The 20,835-nt window shown below is 37.4% G+C and overlaps 2 protein-coding genes across 3 annotated transcripts; one reads left to right on the top strand and one right to left on the bottom strand.

Moving 5' to 3' along the window:
• The first annotated feature begins 505 nt into the window (after positions 1 to 505).
• Positions 506 to 11,425, top strand: LOC126964537 (dual specificity protein phosphatase MPK-4-like). 2 transcript variants are annotated; one of them, XM_050807728.1, is made up of 7 exons: positions 508 to 885; positions 1,416 to 1,547; positions 2,040 to 2,139; positions 5,238 to 5,473; positions 6,285 to 6,607; positions 7,162 to 7,351; positions 10,082 to 11,425. In XM_050807728.1, exons 1-7 carry the CDS (start codon positions 786 to 788, stop codon positions 10,183 to 10,185), a joined length of 1,185 nt encoding a protein of 394 aa, XP_050663685.1. In that variant the 5' UTR covers positions 508 to 785; the 3' UTR covers positions 10,186 to 11,425. The 2 variants fall into 2 exon arrangements, with proteins under 2 accessions (XP_050663686.1, XP_050663685.1); XM_050807729.1 differs by lacking the exon at positions 10,082 to 11,425 and having other exon boundaries at positions 506 to 885; positions 7,162 to 7,381.
• LOC126964534 (zinc finger protein 391-like) lies at positions 11,423 to 20,251 on the bottom strand. Its single transcript, XM_050807724.1, has 6 exons — positions 19,565 to 20,251; positions 18,966 to 19,470; positions 18,726 to 18,894; positions 18,453 to 18,547; positions 15,399 to 15,577; positions 11,423 to 12,242 (listed from the first exon to the last, which is right to left on the bottom strand). Exons 1-6 carry the CDS (start codon positions 19,673 to 19,675, stop codon positions 12,075 to 12,077), a joined length of 1,227 nt encoding a protein of 408 aa, XP_050663681.1. The 5' UTR covers positions 19,676 to 20,251; the 3' UTR covers positions 11,423 to 12,074.
• Between the last annotated feature and the right edge of the window lie 584 nt (positions 20,252 to 20,835).

Below are 20,835 nucleotides of genomic sequence, written 5' to 3' on the forward strand. Positions count from 1 at the left end.
GAACACCTCTATTCCATTTCATTTCATCCATAAAAAAAAAGCAAGGGAATATTTAAAAGTGAGAGATTCAATTGCACAGGATGCCGGATAGATTACGAGTACCACAACGGCACCTATTTCTGCCGTGAGCAGTAATGTGTAAGCATTATTGTGTTTCGGTCTGAAAAGCTAGTGAAATTTACTAGGCAAATGAGATTTAAAATTATGTACCAAGGTGACGAGCGCAACTGTAGTGCCGCTCAGAATATTGGGGTTTTTCAAGAATCCTAAGTGGTACTGCATTGTAATGGGTAGGGCGTATCAATTACCTTCAGCTGAACGTCCTCCTCGTCTTGTCCCATAATGTCATAAAAAAGAAACAATAGATCGAATGCCAACTGTCATAAATGATTTGTCATTTGACATTTGTTCCTAAAACGTACTCTGTGACATCTCTGTGATTTATTGACCCCTTTGCCTGTCCAGATGGACGAACAGAACCAAAAAAAAAAATCTCTGTGATTTAATCGCATTTCGCGCGCTTCTTTCTAATGTAAATATTGATTTTAATTATTGCAAAAATATTGTCATTGTTACTAATTTATTGTGTTAAATTAAAAGTGGTTTCGTGCACATTTACAACATTATTTGATTGGTATAATATATACCTATATTATTCTGGTTACGTACTTTTAAGTTCTAACGAGATAAAATTAAAAAGAAAATTAATATTTCGTATTTGCAAAGATCAGGGTGGTTTTATGAGATCAAGCAAAGTGTTTTTATAAGTTTACAATTTAAACTTTATGGAGAAAAAGGTTGAGGTCGAGGTACATGCATCAAGTTCGCTCGATGATGAAAATTTGGACATTAGTGTGGATTTAATTGACGATGGATTATATCTAGGTTTGTTTATTTTTAACAATATAATATAACCTTTTTTGGATTTTATGTTTAACGTTATGGATTTTATTAACGGCATTTTAGTGATATTTTAAACTTGAATGTGTACTAAAATGATTGAAAATTTTCTAGCTCCAGATTTTCCTATTTTCGAATGAAAATTTAGCTCAAATAACATAGTTCTTCTTGCAATTAACATATTAATTTCTCAATTTTACCAAATTTACTACATAATACATGAGATACTGGATTAACCATTTTAAATAAAAAAAAAATATATTATGTACATAAATTTGTATGTTATTCATAATATATGACTAACTAACAAACTGAATGGAAAATTGAAAGCTTAGTTATTATAGTAACTAGATTAATATAGTCCTGTTTTTTTTCGGCTATCTGCCTCAATACTATAAATGAGCAGAGCAGAGCTGAATGTTCAAGATGGTTTCATACACTAAAACCTATATATTTATACTTTAGAAGTAAATTTTACAGTTTTTAGTTAATGGAGCTGTAATTCTATTAAACAGGTAACCTGGCATGTGCTCACGACCACAAGACCCTGGAGAAACTGAAAATCACACACATATTGACAATAGACCTTGTGCCTTTACCTAGGACTATTTTGGATCGACCCAACCTTACATTCAAATATGTCAAGTGTGAGTAATTTGTCATATAATTATAGAATAAACTTTATTTTTAATAGGCATTAAAGGCATTTATTTTCTCAAACTTGATTCCTTTAGAATTATTTTTGATGTCATTTCTTACTACCACAGCTTCAGAAACAAATGGCGCTCTGATAGATAAGACAAGAAACTCTCACAGCATTCTTTTTTTGCACTCTTTTTAATAAAATATACAATATTGTATTGTCATTGCTATTGCTATAAAATAAAAAATTATCTAGTCCTAGGCTACCCAATCTGCTGTTGTAAGATAGATGGTAGGATTTACAACAGAGCCATTTTTTAATAAAAACATTTAAATTTATTTATAGATAATGCCTGAACAATACTCTATTATGAAATTGTTTGAATATTGTTTTTTTTTTGTTTTCTTCCTAATATCTGATATTGTAATAATTAGGACTTTATTATAAAATTGTTTTCTTCATAATATCTTGTAATAATTTAATGCAATCTTTTCAGTGGCAGATGTGCCTCGAGAGGATTTGATAAGTCACCTCCCAGAGTGTAATGATTTCCTAAAACAAGCAATATGTGATAATGGATCAGTTCTGGTTCATTGGTAATTATTTTTAACTACAAATTTAGGGTCGGGTAATTGATCTTTGGTTTTCTAAACAACTGGTGATGTTAAAGGGAGATATTAATTAATTGTTGTTATGGGAAAGAATTTGTCATCAGCTATTAAGGGCAATGATAGCCTCTTTTGATATTAAAATGAAAGTCACCTCTTTTGAAATTGAAATGAAAGTCATCATTTACTTTTGCAAAATTGATTCTTTAATAATTATTTGTGATATCAATAGAATAGAATAGAAACACTTTATTAACAGTAAAACACACACCTTCTATTTACAGCATAAATCTTAAAGTAAAAAATTAAATTAAATGTAACAAAAATTATTAAAATATAAACAAAAACAATATATTAAATATCTGTGTGGCGCGTGATTCCCTGCTAAAAGTAGCTGACTCAGTATATTGTTGGTCAGTGCAGAAGACACCAAAACAACACTAAACTACCAATAATTAAATCACTACCACAAATTTAGAAAAAGAATTGCACTGAGACAAAAACACATGTAGACATAAGACACAAAAGTCCAAAAAAATTTTATTATGTGCCCTTTTCAAGAATAATACAGTTTGTTATTAATACCATGATAGTCCTCACTTCTGGGATTAATGTGGGATGCCAACCCGCTCCTCTTGGGTTACTACCCAGCACTCTATCACCTAAGCCAGCTGTCCGCATGCCACATGATGCATAAATCTTGGTATGTTTCCAGTGTATTGCACCTTTGCACGACACGCCACAGGTTAGGATATCATCCCCACTATCTGGATGTGTGGCGGTCCTCCACAGTGCGGTTTTGAAGGAGCTTTCTTCCACATACTACAAAGCTGTGGAATGAGCTTCCTTGTGCGGTGTTTCCGGGACGATACGACATGGGTACCTTCAAAAAAAGTGCGTACCCCTTCCTTAAAGGCCGGCAACACTCTTGTGATTCCTTTGTGAATGTGGGTGGTGGTGATCACTTAACACCAGGTAACACCCGTACACTCGTTTGTCCTCCTATTCCATAAAAAAAAAATGTTTAACTGTGGGTTGTGGCTCCACCTACAATAATCTATAACAGGGGTTTAAAATTGGGTATGAAATTGCCTCTTTGGCATATTGACTAGTTTAGATTAAAATAAAACTTCCCTGGTGCAAGATTTCAGAGTAAGCTGTTTCACATGACTGCTAGAACATTCTAGATTATTTGACTTTGTAGGTTTATTTTCATTTGGCTTTAAATAAAAGATGAATAAAATTTACTGAAAAATTGACCAATTTTTTAGTAAAGTGGCTTCTATTTCCCCAATTAAACCATTTAATTTCGTCTATTTTGCGTGCAGTGTTGGCCAGTTACTCCAAGCAGCCCTGCTCCTAGAAGTAGCACCCTTGTTATTTACCTTTCTCAGCCACCTTGTATTTACCTACTAGTTTTTTGCCTATTGGTTGGCGACTCCTGCACATTCCAAGATTATGTGAGTTACATTTTCGTATTCAGCCACACATTCGCTGCTCGTAGGTCTGTCCGTTACGACAATTGCCAAAAAGGTGCATATTTCGTGATGTGTGGCTTCTCAGGGTGCCCATATCATGTCAGTTTAAGCTAATTAAGTCAACTAGTCAATTTGGGTTATACTATAGTTATCTTAACAATTTGTAATGTTACAAAGTTGTTGTCATTTTGTTTTCAAATAAAATTTGAAACTCGCGAAGCTCTTACTAACTGAGCCAACCGCTCGGGTGACGTATCGTTGATAAAATCTTGTATGCTTTGTTCAACTCTCAGGTTGTGGCTTCATCTACAGGATCTACTTTACAGTTGATAACCTGCTCAACCCCAATATTTGCATATTACGAATTTGTTATGTTTCAATTTGAGCAGGTTATCAACTGTAAAGTAGATTCTATAGAAGCCACAACCTGAGAGTTGATCAAAGCATCGAATATTTTATCAACGATACCTCACTCGAACGGTTGGCGCTAGAGGTCGGGGGTTCGAGTTCCGCACCATTCATTTTTGTTTTCAAATTTTATTTGTGTAATAAACTGTAGTTATCTGTTCTTTAGACTGTCTAGAACTTTAGAAATTTATCCATTGTGTAGATTGTTTGTGATAGCATATCCATTAACCAATTGGGGAGAGCTTTGCAAGTTCATCCCCTGTACTGTTTCCTGATTGACTGCTGTGTCCCTTGATCCATAGCAGAGTTACCCAGTTGTTAGAGGCAACTCATTCCAGCCTTTTAATTGAAAAAACAGATTGTATATTAATGTTATGTTTGGAAAGGGTACAGCTAATGAACACACTATGCATTGTGCCATAATTTAATTAACCTGCAGAGAAAACCAAACTTTGAATCTTGACTTACCATTACCCAGCACAGAAATTATAGGCATAAAGGCATTTATTTTCTCAAAATTGATTCCTTTAGAATTCTTTTTGATGTCATTTCTAATATTTTAATAGGATTTACGACAGAGCCATTTTTTAATAAAACATTTAAATTTATTTATAGATAATGCCTGAACAGTGGCTGGGACTTTATTATAAAAGTGTATACATTTACCCTTAAACCTATTATGTATCTTATGAAGCCTACTAGAATTCGTTACAAGTAATCCCTTATTTCTAGTGTTACAATAATGAAAATCACTATTAAGAGCAAAAAGGTGACGATTTTTGTGAATGTATATTAAATTTTCATAAATGTACTGACAATGAACACCATCATAATATATTTATTTCTTTAAATTTTTCTTTGAGAGACTGTATTTACCAAGCTGATATATAGCACGAACAGCTCTCTTTTGCAGAGCAAACACTATATCAATGTCAGCAGTATGACCCCACAGTAAAATACCGTACGTCATGATGCTGTGAAAATAACTGAAGTACACTAATCTAGCGGTCGCACCATTCGTATACTCTCTAATCTTTCTAACGACATATGCCGCAGAGCTGGACCCCACCCAAGCTGAACAAGTGAACATTGCAATGACTAAGGCCAGACACCGCAACTGTTTAGTGATCACTTCGTTTTATTTATAAGAGAAAACTGAGTGTTCTTAATTTTTTACAAATATGCCTTTTAATATTTCAGTTATTTTGGTGTATCACGATCAGCAGCCGTGGTCATTGGGTATATTATGGAAAAGTACAGTCTATGCTATGAAGATGCTTTTGCGCTCGTCAAGTCCAAGCGAAGATTTATTGGACCAAATATTGGCTTTGTTGCCCAACTTAAATTGTTTGGACACATGGGTTACAAGATTAACAAAGACGACCCTAGATTTAAGCAGTTTAGATTAAAAATGGCTGGCCAGAAACTGAAACAAAGTATGTAATGTTCATTGTATTTTATTATTAACTACTCGACTGTATTCCGACCTCCTGGAGGGCGATCACCTCATTTATTGTATATTTTAAGTTAAATATGTTGTAATCTGTATTTTTCTTGCTCTACTTTGCACCGAAACGTAGTGTACCAAACAAGGATGGCTTACACAGAATACTATAACGATTCCAAAGACATACGTTTTAAATACAACTTCCAGACAAAATTTCGTAGATATATTCATTTGAATCTCTCGCAATGATACTGCGCGAGACTACACGGAAATAGCCACAGATGCAGCGGAATTCGCAAAATTCTGCCATAAGTTGTGTGGTGCATATTATTAACCTTTTAATTGGACAGTTTATCATTAGAAAATATCACTTTTTATCCATTTCTGCTTGTATGGTTGCCAGTTGGCAAAGGCCTCCACCAATCTTCTCCATTCCTGCCTTTCTGCGGCTACTCTACCCCAGGTTGTTCCTGTAACCATATGCCCTGCCTATTTCCACTTTAGTATTTCTATCCGGGTTTATATCACCATATAAACCCGGATATAACCATGACTATATCATTATCATCAGGCGGAAGGCGTCCACTGCTGGATAAAGGTGTCCCCCAAAGATTTCCACAATGAGCAGTCTTGCGCTGCCCTCATCCAACGTATTCCGGCGATCTTGACTATATAAAATTATGTAATTCTTCACTCATACAACCTAAGCCTAACTTTATGTCTTGCATTTCATATCAGCTGAAATGACTATTTGTTTATGCAAATACAGCATTTGTGTATTTAAATATTTTTTGTTTCAGTCAAAATCTTACCTCAATTATTCGCTGACCTGGTTAAACCAGATCCGGGTATAATACATGAGAGACCAGATCCAATAGTGTACAGGTGTAAAAAGTGTCGGCGCATTGTCGCCAGTCAGAATAACATCATACCCCACATACCAAAACAAGTTAAGATTGAATTGGCCAAGAAAGGTATCAGACCACCACCGAGTAAACTAACGGGACTGACATGTGCCGAGAATGGACAGTTGTTGATCGACAAGTTGAAGAGTCTGGCTTGTCAGATCATCAATGAGGATGCTGGGGCTTCCACAGTTGAGGAAGATGGTGCAAGTCCGCAGGTTGGTGTTTTAGGCTAGTGAATAACGATTTGATTTGCTTCAGTAATATTGCATGAGTTAAATCAATAGGAACCTTTTGGTAAGTAATAATACCGTCTTTTTAACCGACTTCAAAAAAGGAGGAGGTTTTCAAGTCGTCGGTATGTTTTTTTTTAATGTTAGTCGGTGTCAGCCAAGATAGGTTTGTAACTACTTACATAGTTATAGGGGAGATGTGCTTGAGTCGCACGCGCGACGTGAGGAGGCGAGACACACAATATGCGAGCAGAACGTTCAGCTGATGGTAATTGACGCCCTGCCCATTCCAGGATTCTTAAAAACCCATAAATTCTGAGCGGCACTTCAATATTTACACTTGAGACAGTCGCCCAATAATTTTACAGGCTTCGACGCCCTTTAGACCGAAACACAATAATGCTTACACATTACTGCTTCACGGCAGAAAAAAGCGCCGTTGTGGTACCCATAGTCAAGCCGGCATCCTGTGCAAAAGAGCCTCCCACTGTCTGTTGATTGAGTATTACATTCGCTATAACGCTAAATATATTATAAAGGTTCTAGATGGATACAATGAGCAGAACATGGTGGACTCCAGTATAGCGGGGCGGGACTGTCCCGAGGTGTGCCGGCTGATGTGGTTCGTGGAGCCCATGTCCTGGATGGAGGACGTGACGCACGCGCCGCACGGCAAGCTGCACTGCCCCAAGTGTCGCAACAAGATCGGCAGCTTCAGCTGGCTCATGGGTAAGACATTGAGGAGTTGACTGTCCCGAGGTGTGCCGGCTGATGTGGTTCGTGGAGCCCATGTCCCGGATGGAGGACGTGACGCACGCGCCGCACGGCAAGCTGCACTGCCCCAAGTGTCGCAACAAGATCGGCAGCTTCAGCTGGCTCATGGGTAAGACATTGAGGAGTTGACTGTCCCGAGGTGTGCCGGCTGATGTGGTTCGTGGAGCCCATGTCCTGGATGGAGGACGTGACGCACGCGCCGCACGGCAAGCTGCACTGCCCCAAGTGTCGCAACAAGATCGGCAGCTTCAGCTGGCTCATGGGTAAGACATTGAGGAGTTGACTGTCCCGAGGTGTGCCGGCTGATGTGGTTCGTGGAGCCCATGTCCTGGATGGAGGACGTGACGCACGCGCCGCACGGCAAGCTGCACTGCCCCAAGTGTCGCAACAAGATCGGCAGCTTCAGCTGGCTCATGGGTAAGACATTGAGGAGTTGACTGTCCCGAGGTGTGCCGGCTGATGTGGTTCGTGGAGCCCATGTCCTGGATGGAGGACGTGACGCACGCGCCGCACGGCAAGTTGCACTGCCCCAAGTGTCGCAACAAGAGCGGCAGCTTCAGCTGGCTCATGGGTAAGACATTGAGGAGTTGACTGTCCCGAGGTGTGCCGGCTGATGTGGTTCGTGGAGCCCATGTCCTGGATGGAGGACGTGACGCACGCGCCGCACGGCAAGCTGCACTGCCCCAAGTGTCGCAACAAGATCGGCAACTTCAGCTAGCTCATGGGTAACACATTGAGGCTGAGATCTATACGAGCGTACTTAGACCCGCCGCACATGCACCCACTCGAATTGGTCCTCACGAGCCGTGTGCGAGTGGTCGTATTTATAACCTATGGTACAGCACCGAACTCCGCATTAGCTCTCACGTGTCAGTGCGGGTACGTACATGAGCGTGTACGCGCGTGTCGGCTAGGTGACTGAGACACTAATTTCGAGTGGCAGTGGCGCGAGTGTTTGCAAGATGGAGATTCCAATTTTTTCCCCCGGACGCTTTCCTGTCGGAAAACATGATATCATTTTTGGATTCTGAACTTATATTATCGTGTCGATCTTGCTTCGTTCTCGTCGACGAATGCGACTGAGGCATCGACTGATGTAAAATTCGTGTAAATAATTGCGCACGCACAGCGTGTCTACCAATGTCAGTGCCACATTAGCGCAGTATCGTGTACAAGTGCAAGTTAGGCCATGTGCGGCGGGGTTAAGACTTTGGCCAGACTTTGCTCACGAAAAACTTGGCTGAGTATGAGAAAAAAATAAACTTGACTTTTGCATTGGGCTGTCTTAGCTTAGATCAGCATAATTTAGTTATCAAATGACTATAAAAACGAAATCAAAGATTTATTAAGTTTACACTCAGCTGTTTTACGGTAAGTAAAGTTTGAGCTTAGTCTAAGTACCATCTATATATCTCAGTCTGAGACGTTGACTGACTTGAGTTGTGCTTTATGGATGATTTTGTGTAATTGCTGAGTTTGCTAACGGTGGTCGTATAAAAAACTATTGTCGTTTCTATAGTGTTTTTAAAACCTATGTGACTAAATATACCATAAATAGAAAAGTTGATAAAAGTTTGCATTATAATGGTGATTCAAAATAGGCTTTAAAAATCACTTATTGAACATCAAAAACTACCATCCATTTGAAAACATGCTTCAGACCCGAGAAGAACGAGTGTGCAAGATACTCAGCGGGCTTCTTTTTTTCAATAATTAAATATCGTTACAAATATATTATTTAGTCTGAGGGCGGTCAATCCATTCCCAATCTGTTGTATGTTATGAAAGTCATTTATGTTATAGCCTATATATTATATAATATATGACGACCTGTATAGCCGAGTGGTTGGCGATCCTTCCTACTAAGCTAGAGGTCCCAGGTTCGAATCCCGGTAGGTGCAAGCATTTATATGATGAATATGGATGTTTGTTTCCGAGTCATGGATGTTTATATGTATTTATGTATGTTTAAGTAAGTATATTGTATTAAATATATCGTTGTCTTGCAACCCAAAACACAGGCTAATATATGCCTAATTTGGGGCAAGATAATTTGTGTAAAAAGTGTGTCAATATTATTATTATGATGTTAACAATTCTTTTGAATTTCGTAACACATTTGTTTTGTACATTTTCTGGGATCATATTGTAAAAGCATATCCATCAAACAACAAAAGACTTACTAAATCGACTTAACCACGTAGTAGGGATTACAAGTTTATGTTTGTTCCTCATGTTTACATTATGATTACTGAAGTTTCTAGCAAATTCACTAATGGCTTTTGAAAATACATAACATTACCAACAATATAATATTGAGATGAAACAATTGAAATGTTTCATAATGATTCTTTAGGACCTAGGTCATAAATAGTGTAAATAGCCCTCTTCTGCAACACAAAGATGGAAAACATATCGGCTGCACTGACCCATAACAATATACCATAAGAGATTACCTACTACATTTACAGAGCTAAGTAAAATTAAAAAATTATTCCTGGGTGATGGTGGTCGGTTTTATAATAGTATCCCAGATATGTACTTGTTTTGCCAGAAATTAGTTTGAGAAAGTATTATAAACAAGCTTTTGTTAGTGATAACAGTGTGTTTAAGATTTTGTAATAGACATTTTAAATTACTCTGGTGACCGATTTCTGTGATTAAGTGATTATATTTTTATCGCAGGTTGCAAGTGTCCATGTGGCCAGAAAGTAGCTCCAGCCTTCTACTTAGTGCCGTCAAAGGTGGAGTGGTCAAATATAGTACAAAATGTACAAATTACAGTTTAGGTAAGGCAGTACTTTTAAGTATTTGATGTGTGAGTATTTTTGTTGCATCAGTTTACTTAAATTGAAAAGAAAAAGAGTGGCAATGAGTTTCTTGTCACTTCTTCTGATTAAAGCTCAACCGCCACACATACGATGTGGCGGTAAATTTCAAAAGAAAAGAAAACTTGACATTCATAAGACATTGATATCTTGACATTTTAAAGCAGTCTTACATCCATTCATGTACATGTTATCTTGATAATAAGTTTATGCCCCGTAACGAAATATTGAGGGGTGGATATGCAGTGCCTAGGTCATTGATTTGGACAGGGATAACGGGAAATCCTCTGAGTTCATCGTGAGACTGTCCACATGGGACTGTATATGTGCACATGAATTTGCAAAAAGATTTCACTGCTCAAGACTGCCGAGTCACAGTGGTTCATTAATCAAATAGATTCACAAACAACTATTTGGAATATCAAACTATAACCTAACATATGATTGGCTTGTGTCTTTGATATCCATCATTGCAATGTATTCCGTTGCATATTCTGTTTCATCACGTTATTAATCAATTTAAATCCAGCAGGGTTGAGATAATTCTTACTTGCAATACTCATTTAAGTGTTCACATTATATTTGAGTTTCTTATTATTTCTTGAAATCAATATTTGACTTGAATATTTAAATCAATATTTGAATTTTATTGTGTTACATGATAATTGATAACTTGATTGTCTTTAGGTCTTTTATTATTATAGGTAATGATACTTATATATGCGCCATATTTTACTGCAATATAATATGTTTTGTGTGGGTAATGTATGTTATTAAAATACTCAAGGCTTCCCGATCGCTTATGTTAATTCAGGAGGCTCTATATCCTTATATATATATCCTTGTCTAGGCGTCATGAAGTTTGCCATGACGCCGTGATTAGTTTTGTTCATTCTATATTATATTGATTTTGCCAAGATAGCATATATATTATATTTTAATAATATATATATACTTAGTAGCTGGGATATAGTTTAAAATATTGCCCGAAAAGTATAGCCCGTTTAAGAGCCTGTAAGTTAATTATGAATGTAACCAAAAACTTCCACTAAGAAATTACGTATTTGTTATTTCAGTAAATAGTATTTTGATGTTTCCTTAGAGTTTGTTAAACATTTTTAAAATGTGTACAATTATATTGTCAATAGTTTAATTAATGTTGTTCTGTTATGTTGAAGAAGAAATAAAAAGGGCAAAGTAATTTGTAATTTTTTATTTACCAATATATATTAATTTATATGAAATAACATAGTCCACATACTAAATCTCAGTCTGACACGTCAGTGTCTTGTCAGAATAATGGAATACAGTTTTTTAATCTGTGACTACAATGATATTTGACAAATGTTAAAAAAAAACTTATGGAGCAACTCTATAAATAAGGACACCTTTTCTGAGTTTTTGAGGTCGAGACGAGCCGAACGTTCAGCTGATGATAATTAATACACCCTGCCCATTACAATGCAGTGCCGCCCAGGATCCTTGAAAGAGCCAAAATTCTGAGTCTACACCTGCGCTTGTCACCTTGAGACATAAGATGTTAAGTCTCATTTGCCCAGTAATTTCTTTAGCTACGGCGCCCTTCAGACCGAAACACAGTAATGCTTACACATTACTGCTTCACGGCAGAAATAGGCGCCGTTGTGGTACCGATAATCTAGCCGGCATCCTGCGCAGGAGCCTCCCACTGGTAATCACTTAGAGTTTTTTGATTGTGCACTAAGAAAATACAGCGCTGACTTTTCCGTGACAGCCACGGAAATATACTGTAAAATATTCATATCTTTATACCCACAATGTTCAGAGCAATTTTATCGAATTCTTACGAACATTAAAAGAGGCCTGTTGAGTCAAGTGGCAATGGTGCGTCCGTCTGCGCGCATGCGCGGTATATCGTGCAAGGGCACTCGGTGCGCGCGCATCATGTGCGTCTTACGCTTCCAACTGTCAGCGAACGCTCGCGAGCATTCCGGACACTTGTACGGTAGCTCGCCCGTGTGTGTGCGAACATGACGCGCCTGAAAAATTAAATAAAACTATATAGATAGAGAACTTTTTTCTTTTTTTTTATGAAAATAAGGGACGAGACGAGCCCATTACAATTCAGTGTCGCTCAGGATTGTTGAAAAATCCAAAAATTCTGAGCGGCACTACAATTGCGCTCGTCACCTTGAGACATATGATGTTAAGTCTCAATTGCCCAGTAATTTCACTGAGTACGGCGCCCTTCAGACCGAAACACAATTAATGCTTACACATTACTGCTTCACTGCAGAAATAGGCGCTGTTGTGGTACCCAAATCTAGCCGGCATCCTCTGCAAAGGAGCCTCCCACTGGCTACAGGATTTACTTCACAGCTCAAGAATGATATTTTCATTCTTATCAAGATGTGAAAAAACGCGAGTTTTCCTTATTCCTATTTAATTATACATAATATAATAATAATTATTATAATTTAATAAAAAGAGTTTTGTCGCCAATGGTAACATTTATAGTTTTTGTAAATAGGTGATGGACTAGTATTCACGCAGTAACTTAAAAAATGTAAGTATATTTTTTTTAATAATATGCTCTTTTATTTTAAACATTGTTACTTTAGAATTTAGAAGATAATATAAATATTGTAACTTATAATATTCATATATAAAAATAACAAATAAGCCATAACAGTATCAATTTTTTGTGTCTGTTTTTTTTATGTGTGTTACCTCAGAACATTCGACTGGGTGAACCGATTTTGATGAGTTTATTTTTTTAATGCTGGTGCTTCTCGTCATTCGGTATCAGCTGAGGTAGGTTTGTAACTACATACATAGTTATAGGTGAGATGTGCTTGAGTCGTACGCGCGACGTGGGGAGGCGGGAGCACGGGGCCGCGGCGAGAGGACACCGATTCCAAAGATAACAATAACTTTAACTAAATTATATTATTGTCGTAATAATTTCATTGACTTTTAGGTAGTCTAATATTTTTCACTTCAATTTACTTAGGAGAACTCTTAAAAAATATTTTATTTGTAGGTATATTTTGAGTTAGATTTGAAGAGGTTAGGTACCATATTGATAAGTAGAAAAAATAAACTAAGCAATTATATACAAAACACACAATGAAGCGACGTCTCTACGCAACGCCAAGTGATCCAGCCGTTCACAGGGCACTGGGTCCCGGACAACTCGAGCTGCTCTGCGTTGCACGCGGTCAAATGGATCGAGCTGATACTGGGGTGAGCCAGACCAGAGATGACAGCAATACTCCATGTGTGGCCGGACCTGCGCTTTGTAGAGCGCTAGAATATGGGCCGGCTTGAAGTATTGCCGTGCTCTATTGATGACGCCCAGCTTCTTCGAAGCCAATTTGGCTTTGCCCTCCAGATGGCCACGGAATTGGCAATCGCTCGAGATTTCGAGACCCAGTATTCCGATACTAGGCGAGGCTTTAAGGTAAGTGTTATCGAAGAGCGGTGATACGACAAATGGGTTTTTTTTAGTGGTAAACGCGCAAACTTGAGTCTTCTGGGGGTTAAATTGGACAAGGTTCAATTTACCCCATTCCGCGACCTTCTCGAGAGAGGACTCGATAGAAGACACAAGTTTCTCCTGGCACTGGTCGACGTTTTCCCGAGAGAGACCTGCATGGCCCGTGTATACGGCATCACCAGTGCTGTCGTCTGCATAGCAATGTATAGTGGTGGTGTCCAACATATCATTGATATGCAGAAGAAACAGCGTGGGAGATAGCATACAGCCTTGGGGCACTCCAGCGTTCACGGGCTTGGGATTCGAGCAAAAACCGTCGACAACGACTTGTATGCTGCCCCCAGTGAGGAAGCTGGAGGTCCACTTGCATAAGCTCTCGGGAAGCCCAAAAGATGGAAGTTTTGAGAGGAGCGCCTTGTGCCATACACGATCAAAGGCCTTCGCTATATCCAGGCTAACTGCCAGGCCTTCCCCCTTGCTTTCAATAACCGCCGCCCATCTATTATATTATATTGTTTTGAAATAGTGATTGTTGAAGCCGCTTGTCTTTTTGTTAAAATTTTTTTTAGTAAGTGCCTGCAATTCTTGGGATGTTGTAATTGAATAGTATATGACCCTTACTACTAAGCTAGAGGTCCCGGGTTCGAATCCCGGTAGGTGCAATCATTTATTTTATGAATATGGATGTTTGTTTCCGAGTCGTGGATGTTTATATGTATTTATGTTTGTTTAAGTAAGTATATTGAATTAAATATATTGTTGTCTTGTACCCATAGTACAGGCTATGCCTAGTTTGGGGCAAGATAATTTGTGTAAAAGATGTCAATATTATATTATTATTATTTGCAAACATTTTGTTTTACGTATTCAACTATATTAATATAAGTTACTTGATAATTTGGCCTCTTTTCACGCTGTGTATGTAGATAGTACAAATTATTTTAAACTTTTTTAAATTAAATTGGTGAAAAATGATTGTTTTTGTTAGTTTTGTTTAACTTAATAGTCGCATACTTACTTTTAAATGATTAAAGAGTTAAGGTAACATTTTTATTTTGTCATATCCTTAGGTAAAGGTTACTATATATTTTCTTAATAAAACTTGTTTATTTTAAACTTTGTGTGAACTGTTGTTTTATTGAATTTTATCAAATTTCTCTAATAGTTAGAATTTGTTAAATAGTAATAGTAAACATTAAAATTGTTTTGTTTTGTGTTATCTTTTGATAGATACTATTTATTTAAGTATCTTTAAATAGGTTGAACATACATGACATACGCAATTAAGTAAGCCATTTATCCTTAAAACAGATTTTTTTTATTTAGCTTAATACTTACATATTTATTTATTAACTCATTAAAGTGCAATAAGTACATGAATAAGAAATAATAATAATATATAATCCCATCAGAAAAGAGGAGATCCGTAGGAGAACAAAAGTCACTGACATAGCCCACGGGCAGGGCACGTAGTTCGACGGACAGATGGCGGTTTGGATGGTAAAGTCCTCGAATGGCGACCACGTAGCGGAAGACGCAGTATTGGTAAGGCCCCCCACGATCTGCTCAAGATCACCAGAATACGTTGGATGAGGGCAGCACAGGACCAATTGTCGTGGAAATCTTTGGGGGAGACCTTTGTCCAGCAGTGGACGTCTTCCGGCTGATGATGATCAAGTACATTAATGGTGCTCACCAGCGCAGCAGAGTCTCTAAAGGCGCGGGGGCAGTGCGAGCAGAGGTGCGGCGCCGCGCCGGTGTGTCGCCGCTGGTGGCGCCGCAGCGAGCTAACAGACGCCGCACGGAAGGCGCATTGCGAGCACGCGTGCGGCTTCGCGCCTGTGTGGCGACGCATGTGTACCACCAAGTTGCATGCTGGAACCGGATTATGAATTCTAATTGAAATTCTCAGCTTTCATGCTTCTTAACTTAACTAAGTTCTTGTATCTTGGGGCAACAGGGCCCCACAAAAGGAGCATCCACAGTGCATATTCATCACAATTAGTCCTGAGCATCTCTCTTAATTTCACTCCAGGTCGTTCCGGTGTCTTTCGCTTCATCAATGACAGTCCGCCTCCAGGTTTGCGTTGGACGGTCACATTTGCGTTTTCCTCAAGGGTTCCACTAGGTCTTGCCTCGGTACAGTAGAGCCTCGATAATCCGTACTCAGGCTAATCCGAACGTCGCTATAATCCGAACTGCATACCCCACCCCACTTCCTCGCCTTCGCCTCGCTGCTATGTTGTTTATTAATTAGTCTGCAGTTACGACTGCCACGTTGCGCGTCCATTCCACGTTTTTCTGCTCTGTACTCGTGCGCGGCGTGTTTTTTGAGGTTATAAAGATGGTTCCAACACCAAAACGCAAACATATAACTTTGACTATAGCCGAAAAGTGCACCATACTAGACAGTTTAAAGGACGGAGTGTCGGCAACTTCTCTTGCTTGTAAGTATGGCGTTGGAAAATCAACAATTACAGACCTCAAGAAAAATGAGCAAAAATTGAGATATTTTATAGCTAAAACTGAGAAAGGACCAGGGTTCAGAAAAACTCTAAAATTACCAGAGAATCCAGTGCTAGAAGAAGCACTGTTCACATGGTTTTTAGAACAAAGACGACGCCACATTCCATTGTCTGGTGAGGTCGTAATGGAAAAAGCGAGATTCTTCCATAAAAAACTAACAGGTTCGGATTTTTCTGCAAGTAGAGGATGGCTTGATAATTTTAAAAAACGTCATGGCATACGTCATGTGAAAGTGTCAGGTGAGAAAGTCTCTAGCAATACGGAAGCTGTTCAACCATTCCAAGAAAAATTCCTAAACGAGATAAAAGAAAAGAACCTTTGCCCTGAACAAATTTACAATGCCGACGAATCAGGATTGTTTTGGAAGGTTCTGCCGGACAAAACTTTAGCCTCTTCTGCTGAAACTAGCGCTCCTGGGTCGAAAGTGTCTAAAGAGCGAATAACTTTTATGCCTTGCGCAAACTCTACAGGGAATCACAAATTACCATTGCTAGTTGTGCGGAAGGCAAAAAAGCCAAGATCTTTTGGATCTGTAAAATTACCAGTGCATTATGAAGGGCAGAGGCGTGCTTGGGTAACCAGAGATATTTTTCTCGAGTGGTTTAGAGGCCATTTTGTTCCTGAAGTCAAACGCCATTTAAAAAAAATGGGACTGCCACAAAAAGCATTGCTACTCTTAGACAATGCCCCTGGACATCCAAATGCTGAAGATTTGACAACAGAAGACGGCAACTTCTCTGTACTGTACATGCCTCCAAATTGTACGCCTTTGATCCAACCTATGGATCAAAACGTAATCCAAAATGTCAAGATAAATTACAAAATGAAACTCCTGATTCAAATGTTCGTGCAGCAAGAAGCCGATGAGGCTTTAACCTTGCATGATGTTATAAAAAGCGTCACAATTAAAGACGCCATTTTTTCGCTAGCGCAATGTTGGGATCATGTATCATCGTCTCTTATCGAAAAATCTTGGAAGCCTCTTTGGCCTGAAAAAATAAATTCAACAGAAGATAGATCAGAAGAAAATGATGACTTCGACGTAGAAGACGATCTCCCGCTCAGTCTTTTACGTAATCGTGGTTATACAGAAGAAACCATTTCCACTTTCTTGTCCATGAGTGAAGAGGAGAATTGCACAGATCCTATAACTGATGATGAGATCATAACCCAAATAACGCAAGAGAATGACGAGTCTTTAGCTGAAGATTATTTTGCTTCAAATGTCAAGAAAATTACTCATTCACAAGCCATATCATCTTTGAACACTTGCTTGGAGTGGGCTGAAGAAAATGACCTGTCCTTATCGGAAAAGATGATGCTACGTAACTTGAGGGACAAAGCTTTTTTCTGGTCCATCAACAGGACTCGCCAAACTAAAATAGATCAGTTTATGACTAAATAGACAATTTACACCTTACGTATTTTATGGTACCTAATTATTATGTAAATGTACGGTAAGCAACGAGCCGGGCTTTTTATTTGCATTACGACTGTAGTCCTTACGCTGCTTGTAATAAGAGCTTTCCCAAGGTCAATATGTAAAGCCCAGCTTGTTGCTTACTGTACCTCTTAAACTATGTATATAATTAAACACTATTTTAAGAATAAAAATGTTTTTTTTTCTCCTTACATAATATAATCCGAACGCTTCGTGAGTCCGACAGGGGTTAGTTTTTGCTAGTTCGGATTATCAAGGCTCTACTGTATATGGTTGGGATCCCTAGGGAGTGTGTGGCCTAAACAGCTCCATTTGCATCGTTTTATCTGTTGGTCGATTGGGACTTCATGACAGTGTTGCCAAAGATGATTGTTGGGCCAGTGAATACCGAGGATAATTCAAAGACGTCAAAACGAAACATGAAGTTGATGAGAGATGGGCTTGGTGACCTTCCACATCTCAAACCCATACATCAATATGGTCTTCATGTTGCACAGGAATATTTTGAGCTTAACTTTCTCTGTCAGTTTCCGTGATTGCCATACTGATTGGAGCCGTGTATTTTATATGATTTATAAAATGGTCTGGGAGTTTATCAGTTCTTCTCCATATGTCAAAGCCCCTTTACGAACTGATATAGCTTCATGACATTTTCCAAGTGTTGATGCAATATGTCATGTTATTGTCACTCCCTATATAGTACATAAATATAATTCTATTCTATTACTAAGCAGTGCTACTCGGAATGCTTGATTGAGCCCAAAAAATTCTTAGCAAACAAACCTTGGGAGAAACTCCATCCACAGTAAGAACACAGGTATTGTTTCACATCTTCATGTACTTTCATATGACATTTCAAAATACTTTTCAGTTTAAACCTGAAAATTGAAAGAGTATTGGCTGTTACTTCAGTTTGTATTTCTTAGAATTAGTAGTTGTCTTATCAAATAATAAAAGGGAGGGTACTGAGTAACTTAGTAAAAGATGACTTTTGTTAGGACTTAGGCTTAAGATCTGGAAATATTATATGAATCAATCTGAAACCGTTTATATTACCTTAGCGAGCATTTATCACAAGCATATGGTCTCACATCTGAGTGTGTTCTTGTATGTGTTGCCAACTGTTTACGTCTTTTATATCGTTTGCCACATGTACTACAAGCAAAGTTGCGTTCTTCAGAATGAGTTATAACATGATACTTCAATTGACATTGCTTTTTAAATGCTGAAATAGAGATCGTTTAAATATTTATAATAGATTGTTGTGAAATCATTAGAAAAATTAATGAAACTTACATTTACAACAAACAGTACATAAAAACTTATGTCCAGAATGTTCTTTCTCCATATGCTTAGTAAACCATACCTTCGATATAAAACTCTTTTGGCAAATTTGACACATATTTTTTTTATTTGTCTCTGTTGCAACTTTTGCCTCTTCAGATTTATTTAATATTTTCTCCAAAATTGTAGGTTCTACATTAGCTTGTGTACTACCAGGGTTATAGACTATATTATTGGTATTTTGCACACCATCCCCATTTATTACATCTTGAGTAGAAAAGTTAATGGTGCCAATACTTAATTTATAATCAGGTAGTGTTAACTTAACAGATTGCACTTTATGTGTTGATTCTATTTTATTTTCTGGTTGAACAATGACACTTGCGTTTGATCTTAGAATAAGATTTTTCAATGTAACATCAACATTCTTGGCTTCTTTAATAAATGTGTAGGATGATTCTATTTTGATCGTGCAATCATAACAGAACTGCTGTGGCAACTTTTCATCATCTGTAACCTAAAAAACAATTTTACCAAATAAATACTTTATATGGCTTTGTATAGTTGAGTACTTCTTCAATTAGACTTTAAATCTGATAAAAAATACAAACCTTGATATTCGTGCAAAAACTAAACATTTCCACGGCACGATTGTTAAAGTTTTCTTTCTCCCATGAAGCAACTTCTTTCATACAACTTCTGCACAGGGTCGAGAGATCCATATTCAATTATAAAAAAGCCTTGATGAGATTACTTTACCTCATCAAGGCAACAGTTTAAAATTAATTAAAAAACTTCTTATTATTCTAGTAAGATTTCAGTCCCTTATCTCTACAAAATATTAAAATAGACAACAGTATGTATTAGAATTTAAATAAAGTAAAAGTATAAATATTATTGTTTATTTTTTTTTTTTTTAATATTAATTCGTTCTTTCGAACAGGCTATAGCCAGGGGCCTTACTGCCTTGTCGTTAGTATTTTCATTTCTTTGGTATTTATTATTTTCACTATTTTGTTTTACAAAAAGTCCAATCCAGTTTTCTCATTTCATCTTACATTATTTCCATTTTCCTTTTCCAATTATGTATATTCGATAGCGAATATTTATAGTAGTTTCTTTCATCAAATCCAATCCAGTCTTAAAGTCATCAGTTATTTTACCATTTCCGTTAATGTATAATTCTCTAAAGAATATTTTCCATATTTTCCTTTTAGTAAGTCCAAATCCAGTAATATAGTCTCTAATAATTTTCCCCTTTTCTTAAAGTCAAATCCAGTGTAATTTGCATAACTTTTTAGAATAATACCTACCTATTTACATTATCTGTTCAGTACGCGAATTGCGCTATGCTATTACTAGTTGTATATGTACGAGTTATAACGTATTTACATAATTATAAACAAATTTACAACGTATGTATCTACAAATTACAATGTATTTACAGTACTACATACAAATTTATACAAGGACATATAAGTTGATGTGTCCTTTAATAGATCTATTACTGAGAGCGGGATTATATTAGGTGCACCATATATTTCCAGTAGCTCATCCATCAGCACAAGGCGCTGTATGCCAAAGGACGAACAATCAAAAAAGATGTGATCCAGAGACTGATCTTGTTGCTTATTACAATGGTCACAAAAAGGAGAGGAGACAATTTTTTTGCGATGAAGATGAAAATTCAATCGATAGTGACCAATACGCATTCGTGTTATTGTAGTATAGAACTTTCTGTGAGCGTTATTTTTAAACTTACAAAACCAGGGTGTGCTATTAACGGGATTATCTAACAAAGTATACAAATGAGCCTTATTTTCAACTTCTGTACAATTGTACCAATATCTTCCCCAAAGAAGAGTCATACGCTGTTTTAGAT

This window comes from Leptidea sinapis, chromosome 5, assembly GCF_905404315.1.
Source record: "Leptidea sinapis chromosome 5, ilLepSina1.1, whole genome shotgun sequence".
Taxonomy (NCBI): Eukaryota; Metazoa; Arthropoda; class Insecta; order Lepidoptera; family Pieridae; genus Leptidea; species Leptidea sinapis.